At 47.2% G+C, this 23745-nt stretch overlaps 1 protein-coding gene across 1 annotated transcript; it reads right to left on the bottom strand.

Annotated features, from left to right (window-relative positions):
* Nucleotides 1-1948: 1948 nt before the first annotated feature.
* Nucleotides 1949-23156, bottom strand: Tnfsf15 (TNF superfamily member 15). The gene is made up of 4 exons (XM_047523649.1): nt 22825-23156; nt 12011-12053; nt 10920-10967; nt 1949-7295 (listed from the first exon to the last, which is right to left on the bottom strand). The coding sequence occupies exons 1-4, from the start codon at nt 23050-23052 to the stop codon at nt 6841-6843; spliced, it is 774 nt and encodes a 257-aa protein (XP_047379605.1). The 5' UTR covers nt 23053-23156; the 3' UTR covers nt 1949-6840.
* Between the last annotated feature and the right edge of the window lie 589 nt (nt 23157-23745).

Below are 23745 nucleotides of genomic sequence, written 5' to 3'. Positions count from 1 at the left end.
TGGCAAGCATCTTTACCCCGGGCACAGCTACGGGCAGAGCCTGCTGGGAAAGACTCTGATGCTTGTGCATCCTCTGAGATGAATGTGCAGTCTGGAGAGGAAGAGGGCCCTGGGTAAGAAGTTCTCTTAAAAAGTAAGGCCTGATTTATTGATCTGCTGGGTGGGCATGGTGACGTCTGTGGCACCGCTTAACTGGAATCCTAGTACTTTAGGGCCAGAAGTCAACTGAGAGATAGATCCTCACTGAGGTCACAAGAAGTTGGCAGGGGGGAATGAAGGGTGCTGTCAACAAGGAACAACTCTGGAGGACCCTGGAATTCACATCTCAGTTCCAGTTACTTTTCTATTTCCTGCACTGAAGAGGTGAAAAGTCCCCACAAGACAGCAGCAGAACTTTGCAGCTTTAGGTACCCCGGGGGAATTTTGTTTTCTCTTGGAGAAACCCTCTTGTCTCCCTCGACATACCTGAAAAAGGGAAGCTTGTTTGAAACTCAAATACTACAAGCATAGAACTATTAAGATAACCTGCTTGGAATTAGAGGAGGAGACTAAAACCCACAGAATGCACACCCAGTTCGCACACTTTGCAAGCTGGCAAATGGGTCCCAGAACACAGGTCCTCTTACTCGTGACCCTCTGCATCTTCTACAATTGCATCCCGAGGGATCATTATTATTATTGATTATAATTGCATGTGGGGTTGGGTGGGAAGAGGCAATATGAACAGAGACAGTAGTCACAATATGTAACAACTGTTGTGGTGTGGATATCACGAATCACTACAGACACCAACCCTGTGCATCTTTACTGGAAGTTGGCTGGATCTGCTTGGACACTGGATGTCCCCTGTGAAAAACTGGACTAACATCAGGAGAGACAGTGGAGTACTTCCGTCCCTTGGCTCCAAAGCAGGATCTGGGACATGGAGACTCCTTTTGAGAACTGATTGAAAACCTCGTTTTGTGAGACCTAGGTTAGACTTAATCACTATTTTCATCTGGACAACAGACATAATGACTTTTACAGGTATTTAGGGCTGAATAAATTTAGGGCAAATGATTCATTTCTTGGTACAATTTGGAAAAAGCGTTTTGTTCTTATTATTCCTGGGGTGGGTAGGAGCAAATGTGAGAACTGAATTTCAGAAGGACATCAGTGCATGCCAGGATCCCCACCCCGAAGGGTGTTTTTGAGGACAATGTTTTGGAGGAGAGACCTTGCCCTGTGCTCTCCCGCTTAGTGTCTGATTCTGCCTTAACTATCAGATGGAAACAAATGGAATTTCTCATATGTGATCATTCTGACCCTCAGAAATGGCAGTTTGATTTGGTTCAAGCTAATATTGACAGAGCACTAACAATGACCCCAGCTACTGCTCTGGAAAGTGGTAAGAAATGTCTCTGTGGGATCTTTTATTTTTCTGGTACCAGCAATTGAACCTAGGGGCACTTAACCGTGGAGCAACATCCCCCTGTCCTTTATTTTGAGATAGGGTCTCACTTTGCTGAGGGCCTCCCTAAGTTGCTGAAACTGTCTGTGAACTTGAGATCCTCTGCCTCTGCCTCCCCTATCCTTAGACTATAGACAGGCACCACTGCGCCCAGCCCTAATTGCTATTTTCGTGGGAGGTGGCAGTTCTAATAACAGGGACAGGCCTGGATCCATATTCTGGCTCCATCAAGTGCTCTTGTGGCTCTGCCCAGCTTCTCTTTCTCTTTTCAGGGTCTTTTACTGTGAAATCAAGCCATTTAACAACAGTCTCCTAATTCATAAAAGGAACCCAGTAGATTCTCTCCTTTTCTCCCTTCTCATTTGACCAAAGGGGCACAGTCCATAGTGTTTCACAATTCCTTCAGGTAATAGAGGACTGGATGCATTTTAAAAATCCCAAGAGGTGACCCTAAAATAAATGAACAGACCAACAAAAGAACTGACCAAATTATTAAAATTCTGCAGCCTTCAATGCCAGTTTATTAAATTACATCTATTAAATACATTAACATATGCAACCTTTCATTTACAGGGATTAGAATTTGTACAGTAGTGCCCAAAGACATGGGATGCATACCAATTAAGTACATATCCAACAACATACAATATGCATTTTACCTTGCGGTTATGACGTTTTAACATAAAACATAAAATCAATGAAAGCACGTGGGGCTTATTACTAGAATCACATAAATACCTACATTTGTTCAATCTACACACCCCTGAAACAAAAGAGGGGGAAATTACATATTTTAATGACTTTAAGAATAAAATCATTTAAGTGCAGCTACCTTATTTGCTCGGCATAGTGCTGCTTGCCTCCTGTGTTACACCAGGAGGCTAGGACTTGCCTGTCAGGTTTCCGCTCTGCTCTCCAGATCTGTGTAAGTGTGGCCATGTGACAGATGCTCAAAAACAATTGATTCATGGGAGAAACTGAAAGGCCTCTGGGCTTGGCGTCAGGAGCTAGGAATTGGAGTCTCAGTGTTCTGACTACCTGCTGACTGGCAGGTCACCTCTCTGAGCCTGGGTTTTTTTCATCCTTGAAATAATGTAACTTGGAGTGGATAAATTCTGTAGATCATGTCAGCTTTAAAATTCTATGACATATCTCTGCTGGGCAAGATCTCAGAGTCACTTTGTGTTGGATGCTTTCTAGACAAGTGGGTCATGGCTGCTACGTCTAGGCTGAACTACTGGACTCTTGGCAAGGCCACATAGTCATAGATTTGAAAAAGGCTTCAAAAGTCCTTTGACTCAGTCCCTTCCCTAGGCTCAATGAAAGAGTGGCTTCCACAAAACTCTTGGGATGAGCCTTTTGCTTGACTATCTCCAGGGAATGAGAAGTCACTACTTGGAACAATTCTATTTGCAGGGCAGAAAGTTCACTTGGATGTGAAGCCAGAGATGGTGAGCCTGGAACCCTAACTTTTAGCTGCACCCTTTTTCTCCAGGGATACATGGAAAAATCCTCCTCTCCTTTTTCCATTGCCCTCTTGGTATTTGAAGATATTTCTTTTGTTCTCTTCTGATCATAAATTGCTCACAGTTAGCCAAGAGTAGAGTGCAACTAGATGATCCCAGAACTATGACTCAGGAAGACAGACTGGCTCTAGGTCTGCTGTTAACTCCTTGTGTGGTCCTGGATGAGTGTTTCTTAGAATGGGGTGATGGAAGAGGTGGGAGCGCATGTGTCTCAGAGCTTGGGACATTGTAGATCTGGTTGTGAGAGTGGGGCGGGGCACGGATGTGGCTCCTCAGATCTATACACGCTCACCACTGGTGCCAAAGGATTTGGGGGTTAATAGTTCACCGAATTCTCCAAAGACCGAGCTGCCACTGTGTTGGCATCCTGTTAACACCAAGGATAATAATGTACGCTGAAAGAAAACTCTGCTGAAGTGGCAGAGAGTTCCCAGGACTCTGGGCCATGAAAGAACAAAAAATTTTTGAGGCAGGAGAGATCTGCATGTGTTTTGCAAGTTGCAGAAGAGAAACAGAACTGTCCTGAAAGTTAATCAGCTATGTCACAATCATGGAAACAGGGTGAGTAAGGACTTGAGAAAACACCTTGCAAGAGAACGTTGGCAATGGCCGTGCCTTACGGGATATTGAGTGAACTGACCTTTTATAATCCAGGGGAGTGACATACCTTAGATGGAAATGGAGCCAAGGGCTCTGACACGCCCTGTCACTGAACTCAACTGATATGTCCCAGGATATGAAAAAATACACTTTTCACTTTTCCTATTGTATCTTAGTCCGAAAAAATTAGGAATTTTAGTAGCCGAGCAATTCTGTTCGCAAAATAGATCTAAACTATGCTAAGGTCAAAATGCTGGTGACCCATGAATTTTGATCATGAATTTGTTGAGAAACACAGACTTTTCAAGGCCTCTCTAGGTAATCCTTAAAGTTCTAATATTTTCAAGGGTTTTGATGACATCGATGACCAAACTTGAGGCCAGTAAATGACAATCTCTCTCTACATGTAGCTTAAATAGTGGATTCCACCTTAGAAAACAGTATCTTTGTTTTTCTCCTCTATTTGTTTATGGAAAACTGTCCTTTGATGGCTATTTAAAAAAAAAAAAAACAGTGTAAATACAAATCATTTTGTTAATGCTCAACCTGCATTGAATGGTACCCATTTTTGTAATAAGAGAGTATCCATGTGCCCAAAGTTAGTTAATTAATTAGCTAATGTGACCACACTAAATTAAAAGATCTGCAGAAAGTGGAGGTGCAGAGCAGTTAGAATGAACATGTCTGACACTAAAATAATTTATTTCTGTGTCCTCAGGGCAAGTAGGTACTCAGTAAATGTTTGTGGAATTGATTCAAGTTCAGGTTTTCAAGAGACTTTTCACCTGTACAGCATTTCCCCCTAAACTTACCTATTTTCTAAAGCACACCCTTCTCTCCCAAGCTCTGAAGGCATGCCATCAGCCCCCTCTGGGGACTGTCACATGTTCTTAGAAAGTATTTTTCCACCTTGCTTTTAAAAATAGCATGGTCATGTCTGCTATAGAGAGAATGCCTTGGAAACAGAAGTTCTGACTTAAGTGCTCTTAGAGATGTTTGGCTGTGCTTTTCTGAACAGTACAAGACAAATTGTTAAGCATTTCACAAACCACCAGTGAGAACTTGAGCTACATAATTCAATAAACAAGTTGATGACAGGAGCAAAGTAAATAGTTGGCAGAGATTTTCCCAAAGACTCACGCGTCTTAAGATATTAGGAAATTTCTGCCCTGGATGAACTTTCAAATCCACCAGATCGCCCGGGAGCAGGTTTGAAGGTCCTCCACCCAAGCCAGTTAGTAGAGAAGGCGAGCGGTTCCCCGGGGCTTTTTGTGCAAATCCTTTCCTGGCAGCCCAGGTTGCTGGAAGCTCTCCTGCGCTGTGCGGACAGAGCATTTTATGAATGGGATGTCAGTTCTGATCTGGGAGCCACACTAGAGTCATTGGTGAGGCGTTCTTGATATATAAAATTGTTCTCCGGGCTGGTGGAGAGAATGTTCTTGTCACACTAATTTTGGAGTTGATGAGAAACCTTTCTGCTTGAAGTAGAGATGATTCCTGCTTCTGAGTTGCCCATTCCCTGTGGTCATCTAGGGCTGCCCACCTTCTTTCAGGCCTCAATCGCTCTAAGAAGACTCTGTGAACCGGGTGGAGGCCACCAACTTCCCTGAGCTCAGGGTCTCTGAGTCCTGAGCTGACTGAAGAAGTTGAAGCCCAGGGAAGTTAGCCTAGCAGGGGTCAGAAGAGTCTGGGGAGTTGTAATCTCTCAGCTGGCAAACTGGAAGTTGCTTGGTATTTAATCATGACTCAACAGACATGGATCAAGCACTACGGCTCAAGCAGTCGCTGTGCTCAGAAGCCACATCGCTTGTCTCTCTGGCTCTAGAGTTGCCTGGCAACCAGCCTAAGAGTGAATCGGGGACCCAGTTTGCACTCAGCCCCATCTATGGGCTCTTCCATGATCAGAAGCATTGCCAGCAGAGGCTGTGGTGCTGGAGGTTCTTGGCTGTGTAACACCAAAATGCTCTCAGTCTACACAGCCCACAGGAAACCAACCCTTTTCACTTTAAGGAGCTCATCTGATCCTGGGAAACAAATTGGTGGGTTCCAGCTTTCCCTACCAGTCAACAGTGGCTGCGGAACAGTGCAGGAGAATCACACCAACAAGGGCACCCACTGAAGGGACATTCTCAAAGTCCAGCTTCTTCTAGGGGGTGAGGTCTTGACTGGGCCGATGAACTAATCCCATACTTAAGCCCCTTCCATTTTAAGGGAACAACACTCAGTTAACTCTCTGCACATAAACTTGCAAATCCAACTTTAGCATGGACCCAGGTTAACTTCTCCGGATTTGATGACTGACATCTTTTTCCTCCCCAGAGAAGAAGTCTGTTGTCTCCTGGCATTAATCAAGTTTTGTGTGCAGTTGGTCTAGTTTACTCGAAACTCTTTTCATGTTTCTTGAGTGACCTGATGAACTGCTTAGCTTCAAAGATAGTTCCAGAAATAACATTTTCAAGTGATATATGTATTTTGGACGGCTTAAAGTTATTCTTTGGAGTCTCTTGATTGCTATTTGACCGGGAATCATCTAGTGGTATTTGCATAAGTTTTGAAAACTTGTCTTAATCTGTCTTGTTCTTCACCATGCCTAGAACACAATAGGTACCCAAGGAAACTGCTCTGAATACATGCACTTGCTAAGTTTCCGATATGCAGGTGGAACTCACACGATCAAGAGAATGGTAGCTTTCCCCGTAGACCATACATGGCACGAAGACCAGTTCCTTTCTGCACAACATTCATGTGAAATACCAGCTCTCTCTTTCTCTCTTTTTCTTCTTAAGAAAAGGCACAGAAGTTGTGAAAAACCATAAAGGAATTTTCCTCCTCAGGGTATATAGTTTTCTTGGACTTTCTCTGGGTTTTGTCCAAAACTCCTGAACTAAGGCAAAATTGTGACCAAACTGAACCATAAATGGAGTACTGGTGAGAAGTGCAGACCAGGAAGTCGTGGAACGTTCTTTAAACCCTGATCTGAGCAGAGAGTCCGTTGGTTTGCTGATTAGCGTTTCAGAAACTCGATGCTCCTTCAAACCACTGTGAGGATTTGTCTGCTCTCTTCTGTTTTTTTTTTTTTTTTTTCCTATTAGTATTCTCATCAGTGTGAACTTCGGGGCCCTAAATCTCATAGCTAAGCCACTGTCCCTGTGGAATGCCCCCTACCCCAATCCCCAAGAAAACCCCTGGCTATAATTATATCCAAACGGAGCAAATTGGGAAGTAGGAGGCAGGGACCGCCAGGCAGCGAGGCCTGCTTTACCGCTATAGCAAGAAGGCCCCGAAGAAGGTCTTATCTTCTTTTGTGTAATCCACCAAGGAGATGTCACTCACGTTCACCATCAGCTTGTCCCCTTCTTGCAAGGAGAACATGGCCCCGAGGTAGAGGGGCTGGAACCAGTTGCTGCTAATCTCACACACTGACTTGGTCCCCGTTAGGAGCTGGGAGGGCTCCGGGTAGCTGTCCGTTACCTTGGTGATGACCACGATGATGGAGTCTGGCTTCTTCTGCTGTCTCCCCTGGCGGATGCTGCCGCACTCGGACGTGGTCCCGCGGAACGTGATCTGGGAGTAAACAAAGTAGTCTCCCGACTCTGGGATCACCAGGAATTTATTGGTGTACTTCATCCGGTTCTTGGTGAAGGCCAAGCCCAGTTCATGTTCCCAGTGCAGAGCTGGGAACTGGTTCTTCGGGTGCGATGAGGAAGTTTGTTTCACAACTGCAAAGATAAGAAAGAGGTTTGAATGACTCATGGTGGAACCTGTGGACTTTGCTAAAAAGTCTTCTGTCTTTTTTCAAAGAGTACAAGAATGGAAGTAAACCAATGGTTGCCAAGCGCCCTGGGGTGGAAGGAGCGGCAGGGTACGTGAGTGGAGGTGGGCGCTTGTTCAGGGAGTGGCCTCTGGTCGGGGGGACCTGGGGAAAACGACTTTGCCTCTCTCAGGCTGAGCTTTCTGATCTGACAACTCTGAATTTTACCAGAGTCCTGTAATCGTGAAAAACGGTGAAGGTTAAGAAATTCCCTCACTCCTTTGTGTTCCAGAAAATGGCTTACTGCAAAGAGCTGTCTTCCCCAAGCAACTTAGACCAGCCCATGGATGCCACCCTTGTCTACCCACCCGAAGTTCCCATTCTCTCCTCAGGAATGAGGAACCCAACTGTTTTGTCCTCATGCACCAACTAGAACAAAATGCTTGTTGACCGAACTGGTTAAGCTTTCCTTCTCCCAGGACCCTGGGCTTTGACCCAGCCTCAGCCTGAGCAGCATCCAGCCCTCCGGAGAGGAGGCTAGCCTGGGGGTAGAATGTTCTCTGCTCCAATCATGCCACCCTTTCATCCCACTTCCCCGAACCTGCTTCTTTCAAGCTTTGTTTACTTTGTTTATAGAGATCAAACCAAAACATTTTTAGCTTAACTCTGAGAACGTCAGCATACCTCACTGTCAGAGGTTCTCCCTAGCAGCACAGTCCCCTCCCGGGGCCCAGGACAGCCAGCCCTACCTATCCTCAGTTCCGCATCCGCAGATTCAACCAACTGAGGATGAAGATGGAAACTACTGGAAACAAAACAAAACAGAATGTGTGTCTGTACTGAACATATACAGACTTTTTTCTTTTCATTATTTCCTAACCAATACAGTAAAAATCTACTGACATAGCATTTACATTGTATTAGGTATTACAAATAATCTAGAGTGATTTAAAATACAAGGTAGGATTTGCATGACTTATGTGTAAATATGATACCATCTTACATAAGGGACTTAGTATCTGAGGCTTTAGGGATCTGCAGGGGTCCTAGAACCAATTCCACAGGAATACTGAGTCTAGGTTTATAGTTCCTTCTCTTCCTTCCCTCCCACCTTGAGCAATAATTCTTTTGTGTAATGTCTCTCCTTATGGAATCTGTGTTGGTTTTTAATTGATAGGTGTTTCAAAAAAAAAGAGAGAGAGAGGGATAATACCGTGGAAAGGATTAAAAGAAGAGGCATGTGTAAAACCTCCTCTATTGGAAAATCTCTAATTTATATTCACTTTTATCAGGATAGAGAGAGAGAGAGGTGTTCCCGTCTCTGTATTCCAATGCTGCAGTCCAAAGTCACAGGAATCATAGGCAGTAATTAATAAAGAATTACCTTGCAGGACATGTTGGAAGCAGAGACCCAGAACTTTTTGGAAATGTTTTTCCTACATTGACAGGGCCAAAATATAAGTCAATGTAATTGACTTGTGGAGTGGAAGGGACCTGGGCTTGGGACCACTTGGGCCCAGTTCCAGCTGTGGTTCTGCAATATGCTTGCTCATTAATCAACTCTGCAGGTTCACACTCTTCTCTGAGTCTCAGTCTCCTGTCTGTAAACTGAGGATAAAGCTTTTCAAGAGGGTCATTCTGAAGATTAAGTGAACATAGCAGACATGAACATTTTTTATCACAGTGTCTGGGTACAGTTGTATTCAATTTTTCTTTCCTCAAATAAACCAGTATCTTTCATTTTTACAGACCAAAAACAAAAAAAAATTTCCTTTGAGATTGTTTTATATATATATTTATGTTTGCATTGGTCCTAAGTATACATTATATAGAACATATTAGGGAATGCTTTTATGATATGTTGCTAACAGGAAACAATGAGTAGAATCAAAAGATTCAAACTACTGATTTCAAATAAGATAATCTGCAATAAAACGAATACTTTTCAGAAGAAATAAAACCATTTTTATTTCCTGTAACTGCTTTTGAAACCCACAGCAATCACCATTATGTACTGAAACTATAGTTTTGGGATAGGTTGTGTTTAAAGGAATCATTTAGCAACTGGCACATCCACGGGCATCCAGAGATCTGGTCTTGAATTGTGTCTTTCCCATTGTTGAAAGGGCTAGGGTCTCCTTTGCAACCATGACACTTTCCAAATGTGTGTGACTTCTCTTGTCCCCCAACTACATGACCCTTGCAATCTACACGTAAAGGAAGCCTCAATTCCTGCTTTGTGGATGACATGCTAATTTTTAAAAAGAATTCTCAGATGATGCAAAAGCAAAATCTGTAAAGTCTCTAGTTAAGGCAAGTTCTATTGGATTGGCATGCAATTGGCTATGTCGACATCAACAGGTAGGAGTTGGGAGAGGAAATGTGTTGTCACACAAAATGCAGTTTTGAAAGGCAAGCTTAAGTCTGAATACTTCCATTTCCTGGCCGTCTGGCTTGGGACATGTGACTTTAGTTGCCCAAGTCTTCATTTTTCGTAGTAGATGAATGGGACCATCTACTTCCTGTTTAATAGGACTGATATGCAGATTAAAAGAGATCATGGAAGTCTAATTCCTACTACAGGCACATATTGGAAGCCCAGCGGGAGATGGCCTCTCTCTCCAGTTTCTGTCTCTTTATTTGTAGGAAGAGGGATGACATCTCCATATGCATCCCCAGCCTGTTCAATCCCTCCCATTCTTACAGAAAAGGGGAAAATGATGGCAACTTGGCATCTCCCTGCTACTAATCCTTACTCAGGACTTGCCACCAACAATCCCCTCTTAGTCAAATAGTAACACGGATATCTTGGGCCTCAAGGACATTCCCCTGCCTGTTGCAAACTTTCATCAGCCAGGAGAGTATACTTGTTTTTTAACTTTCTAGTTTCTCAGTGGGTGTTTAACACACACTTCTGCATGGTCTAACTCTGTCCTCTGGAGTCTCAGAGGTCTATGAACTGCAAGGATGCAGGACTGGCCAACTGTTGACATGGGAAAATTCCTCTTACAGGTCCACATCAATGAAAATTCTTTGGAAATACCTTCCTGAATGCAAATGTCCAGTGACAACATCTTGAAGGGGTGTAGGTGAAATGGAGAGATTGGTAAGTTTGGGGACCTTTCATCTGTGACCAGATCCAGAATTACTTGAAGCTCCAAGTTCTAAGGAAGTTCATTTCTAAATGACTTAGTGTGTGAATTAAAGACGAGGGACAGGAGAGAAAGGAAGGTTGACAGAATCAGAAAGTGCCCAAGACACCTAGGCCTTTGGATCCTTCATAGGGAGGGAGACATCTAAAAATCCTTGATTTTCAGAGACATCTGTTACCAAGGCCTGTGGTGTCCAGTTTAGAGCTACCAGAGTGAGTTTTGAAAAATATACTGAAAGAAATCTTGGGACTATGGCCACCCCACAGTGGCCTTTCTCTCTTCTTCTTGTCTCTGAATCTCAGCTTCAAAGTTGTTTCCTGAGAGCTTTCCTCATTCTCTTCCAGGGGATCTCAGCAAATTACATTGCTTCTATTATCTGAACAAATACTGGTACTTGCTTTACTTTCTTTTTCCCATCACAACTTAGCCAGGACTCTTACCTGTCAGGTGTGCCCTGGGCTTCTCTCTATCAGCTCGGAGAGGTGCATCTATAACAAAAGGAGAGATGTGCTTGCATAAGTCAAAGGGTGACAGGGTGAGGACCGCACTTTGGAAGTCTCAGGGCACCTGTGATGGGAGAGAACATCAATCTCCTCAGCCTGGTCCAGTTTCACTCCTGTGGGCTTTGGATTGGCATGGGGTGCCTGCAGGAAGTACTTCTGGGGACAGGAGAGATTTAGGAGAGTTTTGAGTGCAAATGTGATTTGGGCAAGTTATCCAACCTGAAAGTAGCTTTTCTTATCTCTAGGAAGGACACTGTGACCTTTTCCCTGGATGGAAAGTGCTTAGCATGATTCTTGACACATGGTCCTTGCTCAGCAAAGTACAACATGCTGCTCTTTCCTCTGTGCTACTTTCATGAGAGCTAATTGGCCTTTTGCCTTCTCATGGTAACTTTTATTCTTTCCAATGAGGTGTCTCAATGGCCAACAGACATGGAACAGGGTGCAGGTGGAATCTACTCTGTAGCTCTCTGAACTTGGCAGGTCCTTTTCCCTTTCTGGGCCTTCATTTCCCCATTAGTTCTTGAGAAACCCTTAGAATTTCCCTTTGACTCTGAGATGATGATATTGGATGAAGGGTGTTCTAACTGCAGTGTTAAAGTTGATGTCATTGATAATGATGAAAAGCAAAAATCCACCATGTACTTCTGACGTGCCAGGCATGGCTCTCAACCCTTTACAGGAATGAACTAATTTCATCCACACTAACTGTCAAGTAGGTACAGAACCGCTTTTTCGAGGTGACTAAATGGGACAGAGACAGGTGAAATTATTTGAGCAGGAGTCATATGCTAGTAAATTCCAGGGCTGGGTTTTAAATTCAGGCCATCAGCTCCACAGGCCCTGCACTTGGCCATGGCGCCATTATGTTTTCTTAGGAATGAGGGAGGAGCCCCCCAATTCCTCTAGGTCTGCATCCCTCAGTTTTGCAACTGGGCGATTAAGGATCCATCTCCAAAATGCCTACCTATCACTACTAGAAATGTTCTTGTCTCCCAAGAAAAGACTTCAGGGATGAACACACTTACAAAATGGCTGATGCGGAGGTCCAGACTCCTGTTCTTTTTGAATCTGTTGAGAAAGAAGGATATGGTTTAGGCTCCCTGTGGTCCTTGTGACCCCAATACCCACATAGCTGCCCAAAGCATGGTATAATTGGGATGCTGCTGCCGGGTCCTCCGCCCCGAGGGACAAGGTGGGAGATTATTTTGGTTGGTGGGAATCTTGCCCCTTAGTGCTCTGCTTTCTTCTCTCGCCACCCCCAATGGCCTCTCTTCTGCTTGCCCCTGAATCTCAACTTCAAAAGTTCTTTCCAAAGAGCTTTTCCTGTTCTATTCCAGGGGATCTCAGCAACTTATCATTGCTTCTATTATTTGAACCAATAATGGTACTTGCTTTATTTTCTTTCCCCCATCACAACTTAAAAATTGGAACTTGTTTTTAAAAAAAGACTCAGAAAAAGAAATAATGGCCGCGTTCCCTTCACATCATTCTACCCAGCAATCCTTGCTGGTTTACAATACAATACAGAGACTTTCGTCCTTGCGTTTCTAGTTTGTGAGTTGTTTCAGATACCACGAGGCAGGGGAAGCACCGCCGAGGCAGACAGGCCTGACTGGGGACTGCGGCCCCGTCACTTCTTAACAATATGATATTGAGAAAGACTTTTCCTCTCTGAGCTTCCGTGTCCTTACTCGTGAAGTGGAGATGACAACGTTCCTGACCCTAAGTGACTTACAAGGTGGCGGGGAGGGTCAAATCAGAAAATGCAAGAGTTGTGCAAAAGACCCACGTGGGAAACGAAAAGAGCGGCCAGTCACATGGCTAGACTTAAAGTTCAGGTGCAGGTGACGCGCTTAGCCAGGAATCGTGTCCCCATCTGGCCTTTTGCAATGTTTTCAAAAAACACTCCCATACGAGTCTGATGCAGCCCAGTCCTCTGATTTGGTTCTTGTAACACACAGCTCCCACTAATGGCTGCTCCTCCCGGGGCCACGTGGACTGGATCTGCGTTCTCTCTTGTAATCTCTGTGTGCACGTGTGTGTTGGGAGGGGACTGTGTGTGTGCGGTGCTGAGTGTGTGGATGTCTCTGCGTGGTCCTGCGGATGCAGCAGGGTCATGTGGAGGGAGGCCTGGGGACAGGTTGGCCACAGCAGTGACCCTGCAGAGCTGGCACCTCCGAGGTCCTTTCACCCTCCAGCTGCCCCGCCTCACCTCCACCAGAGGCTCTCTCTCGGGCGAAGTCGGGCTGACTGATCAGCCAACTTCATCATTCCTCCACCCACTTCTCACCTGCGTCCCAATTCTGTTGGTGGCCCCAGTACTGCTCCCCCTGGGTTCCCAGGCCTCAGGTTTGGTCCTTTCTTCTCCCACAAACCCAAGACCTGCCATTTCTACCTTGTAGCTCTCGTGTTCAGGCCCTGCTGCAGGCCTCACCCTGCTGCTCTCCTGGAATCTTCCAGCAGGTCTTCAGGCCTCAGTCTCTCCCTATTCGGATCCATTTCCTAGCCTGCCTCCAGAGTGCATTTCTAAAGCCTGGCTGCATCGAGAAAGACCTGCTGGTACCATCTTCAGGGGCTCCCCGGGACTTCCAGACACAGTCCTATCTCATCCTGACAGTGAGGTTCCCGTTTGCCAGCCTGGCTTTGCACCCACTATTGACTCTCTCTAAGCCCGCTGCGCTCCCAGCTGTGAGAGGCAGCCAGGGCGCCGACCCAAGGGATTTAAAACGCCATAGGTGCGTTTATGGAGTGAGTGGTGTCTCCGAGCTGTGCCAAGGCCCTCGCAGGTGGTGTCTTCAGCCTCACAAGGACACGCCCGTACTCACAGGCGGGTAGGGAGGGTACATAACTTGCTCCATTCTCTACATCTGGGGAGTGGAGGAGTAGGCGGTTAACTCGGGACATGTGACTGCAGAATGCCGAGCCCTAATCCCCTGCACCCCAAGGCTGCTGGACAAGCTCCTCTTCAGGTGAAGGGGAGACAAGTTTCAGCAGCTCCATGGGGTGACAGCAGGCAAGCCCAAAGTTCAGCAGAGATGTGACCTGGAAGTGGGGAAAGCACCCTGAACCGGATCTTGCAGGTCCTACAGACATCAGCCGGGTGATAAAAGAGGCCGTGATCATTCCAGAGAAGGAGACGGCTTGTGCAAGAGCAAGGAGGCATGACCGAAAAGGGGGACAACTGGAAAACTGTGACTTTGCTGTACCAAATGGATACGTGCACGCACTGTGTGTGCGTCGTGAGTACAGAGGTCTTTGCAGAACCTAGGCCCAGTGCTGTGAGCACTTGTCCAGCATCAGTAACTCTGCCGGGCTTGAGAAGCAGTCCCCACATGAGCTTGTCCTCCGGCCTGTTCTCTGACCTGCTATTGACAGAGCTGATGATGGACTTGCTCTCCTGGCAAGACAGAGAGCTGCAGATGGGGTTCTCAACTAGGAAGCTCTTGACTGCCCCTGTGTAAGGACGCATAAGGAAGCACACCTGCCTTGGTTGGGCTTCATTTTGCTGCATTTAATTTGCTGCTGAGAAATTTTCTTAAATATCCTGCTTATCTTTGGCTAAGTAGATACTCAGTTAAGTTTGGAGCATTTTTTTTTGACTGAGAATTCCATTATTATTAGTTGTTATCTGAGACACAAACACAATTTCCCAATTGCTCTGTTGTTCTATTACTTGGACATATATTTGACTTTTATGTGTGGAAGGAAGTATGAGAATTTTAGAGGCCTACCATGCTGCCAAACCACTGGAGGCTGTGCCAGCACCTGTGGCCAGGTGTCAAAGGCCATGACAAGAGTCCCCAAGAGGAACATCAGTTGGGACACTCTCCAGGAGCATCCCAACATCCAGCATTCTATTGCTACTTCTCTTAACAATGACTCTGTCTATATGGGAGGAAGATCTTTGTGACAGGAAACAGCAATGAATGAGAAGAGATTGGAGAGGAGGAAATAGTAGCTTATTTGAGGAAAGGTTTAGGAAATGTGCTGTCCCAGTGCTTGCTCTTGACATGGCTTCTGGCAAAATCGGGGCAATAGAATGTATTGCTGTCTTCCAACCCTGGCCCGTCTCCATTGCTTCTGGGTCACTCTGGGGCACCAAGACTTAGACAGTGGCTCCTGAGGGGGACTGTTCTCTGCAGCACTGGCCTCCAAATTAGAAGAGGCCTGGGACCCACCAGCACAGCTGAAGAATGGGTTTATTACCCCGTGCGTGTCTGTTCAAGCAACTGACTGAGAGTCAGGGTTCAATTTGATTCTTTATTCGTGTGTTTATTCTTTTTCTTTCTCTAGTGGAACTTAAGGAGGGATCCAATCTGCCCTCCTGTCTCAGTACTGTGTTCCCAGTGCCCAGCAACCCAGTGGGATCACCCAACTGGCTAAATGCATAGATTCTCAGGCACCAGGGAGAGTCAGAGAAGAAACCAGGAAATGGAGTAAAGTTCAAATTCCAGGACTACAGTCAGATTTTGCAGTTCAAAAATCTAGAAAAAAAGGTTTATGTTCAGCAAAATTTCAATTGCCTAGAAGAGGTAGCTGTCACCTCTTAGTGCTCGGGCCTTTAAAAGTCCGCAGGCTGCATATGGAGCACAGTTGTGACTTTAGAAATCTCTCTTGAGGGCTGCAAGGCTTGGCCAGGAGCCAGTCAGCAAGGGCATATGTGTCCACCTGTGGGCAGACACCTTGGTGGGACAGTGGCATGCCTGGGCCACCGGTGTATGTTAGCCCTGGAAAAACACCGGTGCTGCCCTGCCCCCACTTAGTTCCCTGTAGGTTAGGGAACTTTGGCCTCTTTGTATGTTGCCTGGTCCTTCCTGAGTCAAACTGACCACGATCTATTGCTATAGGCATTTCTGGAATCACTCTAATTCTTCAAAGCGTGGCATGAAGGGGGAGACTTATTTAGCTGGGTGTCCCCCTGGGTGGCAGGTCCTGCCCTGGGCACTGACGTGTGATCCTCATCTATGACTCTATTTCAAAGAGTGGTTGGCACTCCCATTTTATAGCCTATGCAAGACTTACAAAGGGGGCTTACAGAGGATAAGCCACTGTCAAGGTCAAACACGGACAGAGCGCCTGGGATCTGAGCACATGCAAACCCTGGCACATATCAGGAGTCCATAAACATTAACCGAGCACAAGAGGTGGAGGAGCCTGAAATGAAACGTCTTTGAGATTTCCTGGCGCTTCCCCAGCAAGCTCCCTGGAGTATATTTTAACTAACGATCCACTTAGCCTTTCCTCCCATATTCTGTAGTCCTTCCCTCCAGCTATTCATAAACAGGAAGAGATATTCATTTCTTGCTGTCATCATGCTGCAATTGCAAAGGCATAAATGTTTTATGACCCGCAACCTCCTCCAGCACTTGCAGGAGAAACACACGGACAACTGCCTGTTGTATGAACTGTCTCGTCCCTGTTCATACTTTGATGAGACGAATTCCACCTGGAAATGTTTTATTCTGAGGTCATTTCATTTCATTCTCCTCCAAGGGCCCCTGGATGGGGCTTTGCATACTCTATCAGCACAGCTCAGAGCAAAGAGTCTGGTGTTTGCAGACAAGTAAATCTGGAAATCCCAGCTCTGTTATTTCCTGATACCCTGATCTTGGCATGTCAGCTAATCTCAGTGAACCCTCGTTTCCTCACCAATAAAAGTGACAGTGATTCTTTCCTCCTGGGACTACTGGGACGCTCAGAAAGACGCCACGTGTAAAGTGGGTATCCCATCACTTGCCTCCCTCCTTGGGCTCAGTAAGTGCCTGTGGTTTGTGTTGTTGGTTCTATAACTTGAGTTGTAAGCAAAGCCCTCCTTATGACCTTTTATGACAAACAATAGATTTTTAGGCCCCTTTAGGCACTCAGGGGGGCTTCCTCTTTCCCCAAAGGTAGACATTCAATAGGATTCCTCTATCCATAGTTTGCTTCTGGATTTCTGCCCTTTCGGAATGGATAAGCATTGAGGAAACAGAATTTACAGTCACCCATTTCAAGTCCTCTGTGTGTTGCTCTCTGAGGCTGGGCCTCCTTACGGAGGTCAGGCTGGGAGGCGACCTCTTGCTGCCAGGGCCAGCAGGGGAGTGTGTGCCCTGCGAGCGGAGAAGGCAGGAGTCTGCTGAGCTGGCTGGGTGCTCAGTCATGTGTGAGTCCACTTAACGGGGTGAACAGTGGATCCTGAAATGGCCAGCGACGAGCTGCCATGGACGCTGGGGACTCCCACCCACAGCTCACTCGCCCTTCCTCCCCGTGCAAGGCCACAGTGCGCCAGGGCTACCTCAGTTTTGCCTGCTCTCTGTCCACAGCCTGACCCTTGCAGAGGGGCTTCTCTTCCAGGTGTGCTGGGGCTTCCTGAGGATATAGCAGGGGTGGCTCCCTGGGGGGATCATGAGTTTGCAATTTACAGAGTTACTTTTATTTCAACTACCCCTTTGCTTTCTCTAGACAACACTGAAAAGGATTCCATTATGGTATTCCTTCCCAAAGAGGAACGTGAGATCAAAGGGCTCAGCCCAGGTGGAGTCAGTAGGGAAATAACACCTGTTGAGATCTACTCTTTGGCAACAGCTTTCTGGACATCATCCCGAATGCTCACCACAATGCTGTAAAGAGGGTAAATTATCTTCTGAGTCTGAAGGTCTCAGAAGTCTGGTACCTTGCTCATCCCCTCGTTCTTCTGTCCATTCAGAAAACACTTAACAAGTGCTGTCTGCATGCCACATATACCTAAGTGCTCTCAGGGGAGGAAAGCGAACTAGCATTTATTGAGCATTTACTATGTGCCAGATTTCTCAGGATTAAATTTGATCACCTCAAGAGGTGAGTACTCTGTGAGCACAGTGGTCAGGAGGAAAATATACGGTGAGTTTAAATTCCAATGTCCCACTCTTTAACTTTTTGACTTTGGGCACATTGCTTAACTTCTCTAAGCCTCGGTTTCATCATCTCTGAAATGGAGATAACAATAGTACTTATTGTGTAATTTCAAGGATTAACTGAGGTGATGTATGCAGTAATAATAGCAAATCTATAGATTGTGTGTGTATATGCCAGATAACACACCAGGCACTTTTAGGCACTATCTCATTTACTCTTCTTAAAACCCTAAATATGAAAAAGTTGTGCATGGTGCCTGGTGTAGGGGAAGTTACTAAGAAGTCACAGCTGTGTTGTACTGAGCCATGGCTTCCTGGTCTGTGTGACCTGAAGCCTGAGCTGGCGTCACAGTGGGGCCTTGTTGGTCTGGGGGGAGACCAGAGGATCTCAAGAGCATGGCAAGCAGGAGCCTTGTATGGATTTTCAGAAGGGGATGGAAGTAAGATTGGAGGGAACCAGGGAGAACACGGGGGGCATGTGCAGATCGTTCTAGATGGGATTCTAGATGATTCTGGATGGTGGAGAGATGGGCAGTGCACAGCCCTGGGCAGGCAGGCTTCCTACAGCATCCCTGATGATTCGCTGCACAGGACCAAGTGGCCATTCTTTGCTGGGCTTGGGGCTAAGCAGCCTCGATGTACGCAGGTGTGCTTGGAACGTAGACTCTGTGTGCCAGAACCATGCCAGGGAAGACGGAGGCCTGGCCTCAGGGCACCAGTAGGCCAGAGCGGGGCAGTGGAAGCCAACAAGGCCCCAGAGAAGGGCTGGACTGAGGCCAAAGTGCAGCAGGATGAATGACAGATTGGTCTGGGGCGGGTGTGGCACTGAGGCAAGACTGGGCTGGGGCGGGAGGCCTGGAGACAGCTCATGAATATCAGGGACCAGGACAAGCCTCACAGCATCCAAACCTGCTCTCTGGGTGGTGAGGTCAAATTCCAGAGCAGGCGGGGAAGTTGTCCTAGTGATGTAATTCCCCAGCTGGGGAAGTTCCCCAGGCACAATTATAAACCCCGCCATTTACTAATCCCTCCTCCCTGCCAGACACCACCAGTGCTTCATTTCCAATTGTCCCAATTCATACATTAAAAAAAAAAAAAAAAAAAAAAAAGCTGTGGCCTAGGTAGCTAAGAAGGGACTAGACCAGAATTCAGGCTGTCAATCTTTTGATTGACAATCTTCCCAGGATGCAAATTTGCCTAGTATGCTCCAGAAGCTTAAAGGTCCTAAAACATTTCACCACCCCAATCTTTCCTCATATAGGTGACACAAACAGCTACTACAAAGCAATATAGATTTATCCATGTCCCTCTCCTGCCATGGCCCAGACACCCGGTTCCCCATATGCTAACAGGTACCGATCTCTGAGCTCTTCCTGAGACATTCTCTGCTTCAAGAACACATTTGCATGTGTGAATTCTTTCATCAAATGAAGTGTCCCCTGATGTGCCCACTGTGGTGCACTTTACTTTTCACTTGGACATGAGGGCTCGGATCTGCCTGCCTACTTGGAGGGTGATTTCTTCCCGGCTTTGGGATCTCTTGGCAGATTGCCTGTGATGTGCATCACACCCTGGCTTAATGCTTATCACTAATACAGGTATTTTCTTTCCCTGCTACGTTTGGGGAGAAGATTTCTGGGTTGGGAGATTTTGCTTTTAATTCAGTTCTCATACCACGAGCATGCCAGGCTACCTCTCTGATCCTGACTTCGGCTTTGGAAAGACAGGGGCAGCTCCAACTGCTCGTGGGCCAGCAGTGCTGGGGGGTGATTCTGGGGGTGGCTTGGTTTGGCATGTGGAGCCCATGCTGGGGGCTGGCACGGGGGCTGGTGGAGGTTGCAGCGGCTTTCCCTCCTTCCTGGAGTTGCGGACATCACTCTCCCTATGCCTGGTGGCTGCCTCTGGGCCAGTGTGAAACCTGCTGCCTGGTATAACCAACAGCGAGGGCAATGGGTTGGCTTCAAATTGCGGCTCTGCCACTGACGAGAGGCACAGCCTTCAGCAAATCTTTCCATCCCTCTAGGCCTCTGTTTCCCTAGCTGCAAAACAAAAGGCTTTGGGCTGGAAACCTTCAAAGGCCCAAAGTGGCCCCAGTGGCCTGTGGGGTTCTGTGTGCAATGGGGTCCTGGGCCTGGACCTCAGACACAGTCTTCTAGCTGCAGGTGCCTCCCCATTTCTCCAGGAAGCCTTCCCTGCTCCATCCTAAGTCTGTGACTGGGCTAGTAGGGCATCTGGAATTTCACGGGATCTCCACACTGAAATAGTACGTCCTTATTTGTCTGATGCATCAACTTGAAGCTCCTGAGGCCCCAGAGCATTGTCGGGTCGCTGTCTGGTGCCTGGCATAGAGCGACGATCACATCACAGTAGCCATATGCCTACAGCTCGGTCCCATTCTGAACAAGAGCCACTCCTCGCAGGCCTCACTGAGACGGGCAGGGGTTGAGAGCAATACCCCTTTTTGTAAATAAAGGAAACAGGCTGACAGAAAGGAAGCCATGTGCCTGTTGTCACAGGGTCAGAAGCAGTGCAGCCGGGTTTCAAGCCCAGGTATCTAAGAGCCTTCCTTTGACCTGGTTTCCCTTCTTGCTTTCCACCTTCATGCACCTCCCCACGTGGCTGTTTTCTATTAGTCCCTGCAGATCTGCTCTCCGGCCCTGTTCTTGTCCTGTGCCTGCTGAGGCTGGCCTCTGAACTTGGCTGCTCCCTGGCTTCTTGGAGTCCTGGCTGAGTCTGATCAGTGGGATCAGAGGCTTGGACAGGAGAGTCTCAGCATTCCCTGCTCCCGTTCACCCGCTCCCTGCTGCTTTGGATGTGCTTGTCCTGCTCTAAAGGTCCCCAGGAAGACCCCCTCCTGGCTTTACTTCTCCCTGGTTCCCTTTAAAACACTGCACCCATGCCCATGGGAAGGGGTGGTAGGTTGGTGGCTGCCTGCTGCTGCCAACCCCTGCTCTCTCCTGGATGCTTCCAGTCCTCTTGGTGTCCTTCAGCCCATGCATCCCACCCCACAGGCTCTTCTTTAAACTCCCTCCAAACTTTCCTTTAAATGCTCTTCTCCTTTAAATTCTCTTCTCTGACTGGCCAGCTGCTGCTTTTCAGGACTTGGATTGCTACATGTGCCCCAGCCTCACCCCCATTTCCCTCGCTCTTCTGACGCACTAAATTCCCAAGCCTGGCCAAGTGACAGCCCCCAAACATCCCCGTGTGTCCCTTCTCCAGGGAGACTGGTTTTCCTATAACAAAGTGGATAGTCTCAGCCTTGTTCCTTGTCCAGTACCTGAGCAGGGCGGGCGTGGGACAGGCTTGGTGCCTTTCTTCACGGGGCTTCCTGTCTCCTGGCAGCTCTGGTCCCCAGCTTGCTTCCCTAGACTGTGGCATCCACTCAGTGGTCTTCTAGATGGACAAAGCCTCTGGTTTTTGCTGACATGAGGGATCACAAACATAGGCATGGGGCGTGGGGTCCCACCATGCTGTGAGGTTCGCTCTGGAACCCAGGAGAGTGCACGTGGCTGGAGGTCACTTGGTGCCTCATCTTAGGACAACTGTCTGCTGGCGGGAGAGAGCCCTGGTGCGCACAGTGGGTGCTGTGGTTTGGCTTCTCACAGGGACCAGCGCGGTGATCCAGCCTGGCCGCCTGTGCCCTGCCGCTCTCTCCTCCCAGCAGCATTTCCGGGTTGTCTGCGGGCTTCCACATTTTACAGGCCTGGAAGGTGGCCAAGAATGCTGCTGGCTGAATAACAGCCTGTTTGTTGACCTGACAGGTGGCGAGCGTTACATATTAGCCATGGCTTGTAGCTGGCTGGGATTGCTGAGAGAGCAGGTTTGCCATTAAACCAATTATTTTCTCCTTTAGAAGTTAATACTTTGGACTGCAGTTAAGTCAGCCATCATGGATTGTTCAGGAGCATATTTAAAAACTGATATTTCTTTGATAACATTCCTTAGGCTTTCAGGTACTTTTCCGATGTTTCCAGTTCAGACTGCCAAGCATTCTCCTTGACACCTATATCCTTGCCCTGTCTCCCCAAAAGTCCTAGAATCTATGTTCATTTTTAAGAAGCTTCTCCAAAGCCCCCAGCGAGATCTCAGAGACAGATCAAGCAGGAGTTTTGTTTTGTTGGCCATTAAAAAAAAAAAATCAGTCTTTCTAAACTCAAGAAAAGGAGTTGAATAAATAAATTATAGTACACACATATACCAAAACATTATGGTTATCCACATTATCATGCTGCTGTGAACTTATCATCATATAAATAAAATCATTATGTACTAGGAAACTCCGAATAATCCCATTTAATTCAAAATAATATGAATTATATACCTCAAACTGTTAACAGTTGTCATTTCTAAGAGTTTATGCATAATGATCATTTTCCTTATTTCCCTATCTGTTGTTTCTAAAAAAAAATTTTTTTTTGCAAGGACTGTACGTTAGTAATGTGGTTTAAAATTTTTTTTTAATTTAATTTTTTTCATTTTTGGTACCTGGGATTGAACCCGGGGGAGTTTAACCACTGAGCCACATCCTCAGCCCTTTGATGTAATTTGTTTAGAGACAGGTCTCACTGTCTTGAGGCTGGTTTTGAACTCACCACCCTCCTGCCTCAGCCTCCAAGCCGCTGGGATTATAGGCATGTGTCACTGCGACTGGCGGTTTTTTTTTTTTTTTTTTTTTTTTTTTTTTTTTTTTTTAAGAAAAGGAATCCTTCCAAATTATCAGTGTGCTATGATTTAATCACCTACACACCTGGAACTGAAGTTATTCCCATATAAATATAAGAAGTATCCATTTGTTCCCTGGAAATGTTGAGAAGAGAAAGCAGGATGAACTTTCCTCCCTGTAGTTCTGTATTTCCTTTGCATGTGGAAGAAGAAACCAGGATGCACCCGGGAGCTCAGGTTGCAAAGGGGCCCTGCCTGCGGGCAGAGGGTCCCCTGACCCCCCGGGCCAGAGCGGGGCTGCTTACCGGGACTTGTGTGCAGTCTTCCCCTTGGGTTCGGAGCTGGCCGACCAGCAGGTAGGCGGCGAGTCCCGCCAGGATGGGGACGGACAGCAGGCAGCAGGTGAGAGCACAGCGCGTGCTGTCCCTCCTGGCGGCCAGCCGGGCTCTGGCTTTGGGCCTGCCGCCGCCATCCTGGTGGAGCCTTTCCACGCTGGCTGTCTCCCCGAAGCCCAGTTCCAGATCCTCTGCCATGCTCCCGCGGTCCTGGAGGCGTCTCTACGTCCGCCTGGGCCAGGACCCCCATTAAATAGAAGCGCGGCTCTCACAGCGGCTGAATTCGCGGCTCGGCTTCTCCTCCCCTTTCCTGCCCCCTCCCCCTGAATCGCAGTCGCCCGCCCTGCCCTGCCAGGGAATGCACCGCCTACGACAGAAACCAAGTCTGGTTTAAGAAAGAAAAAAAAAAAAAAAGAAGAAGAAGAAGAAGAAGAAGAAGAAATCTTTCCCAAGTATATTTATATGCAGTCCGCTCATGTGCTCCTTCCTTAGTTTACAGAGGAAGTTAGGAAAGTCCCTGGAGGGGGAGGAAAGCAATCCAAGTCAGTGGGTGTGGCAATTAAAATATACCTGCGCTGCAGCCCCGCCAGCCTGCCGGCCTGGAGCGGCTTCTGCAAGTGAAAGTGAGGGCAGGGGAGGGGTTGGCCTGCAGGCGGGAATGGGCATCGCTTGTGCATGGCCCTTCCCTTCGCCAGGGTGGCCAAGCCCTCTGTCCCTGTGAGCCTGGTGGCCACTCACTCCCATTGAGCGGATGGGAATGCTGAGGCTCTGGAGGGCCAAGGCCTTCCGGGTGAAGACAGCAGCAGGGCTAGGAAGATGACCCTGTTCTTACCAGGCATGCTTCAGGGTTCTGGCTCCTACCATACAAGTACCCATAGAAGCAAAGGCTAT

The sequence above is a fragment of the Sciurus carolinensis genome, chromosome 14 (assembly GCF_902686445.1).
Source record: "Sciurus carolinensis chromosome 14, mSciCar1.2, whole genome shotgun sequence".
Taxonomy (NCBI): domain Eukaryota; kingdom Metazoa; phylum Chordata; class Mammalia; order Rodentia; family Sciuridae; genus Sciurus; species Sciurus carolinensis.
Note: the sequence above shows the minus strand (reverse complement) of the source record. Positions and strands in the feature narration are given on the sequence as shown.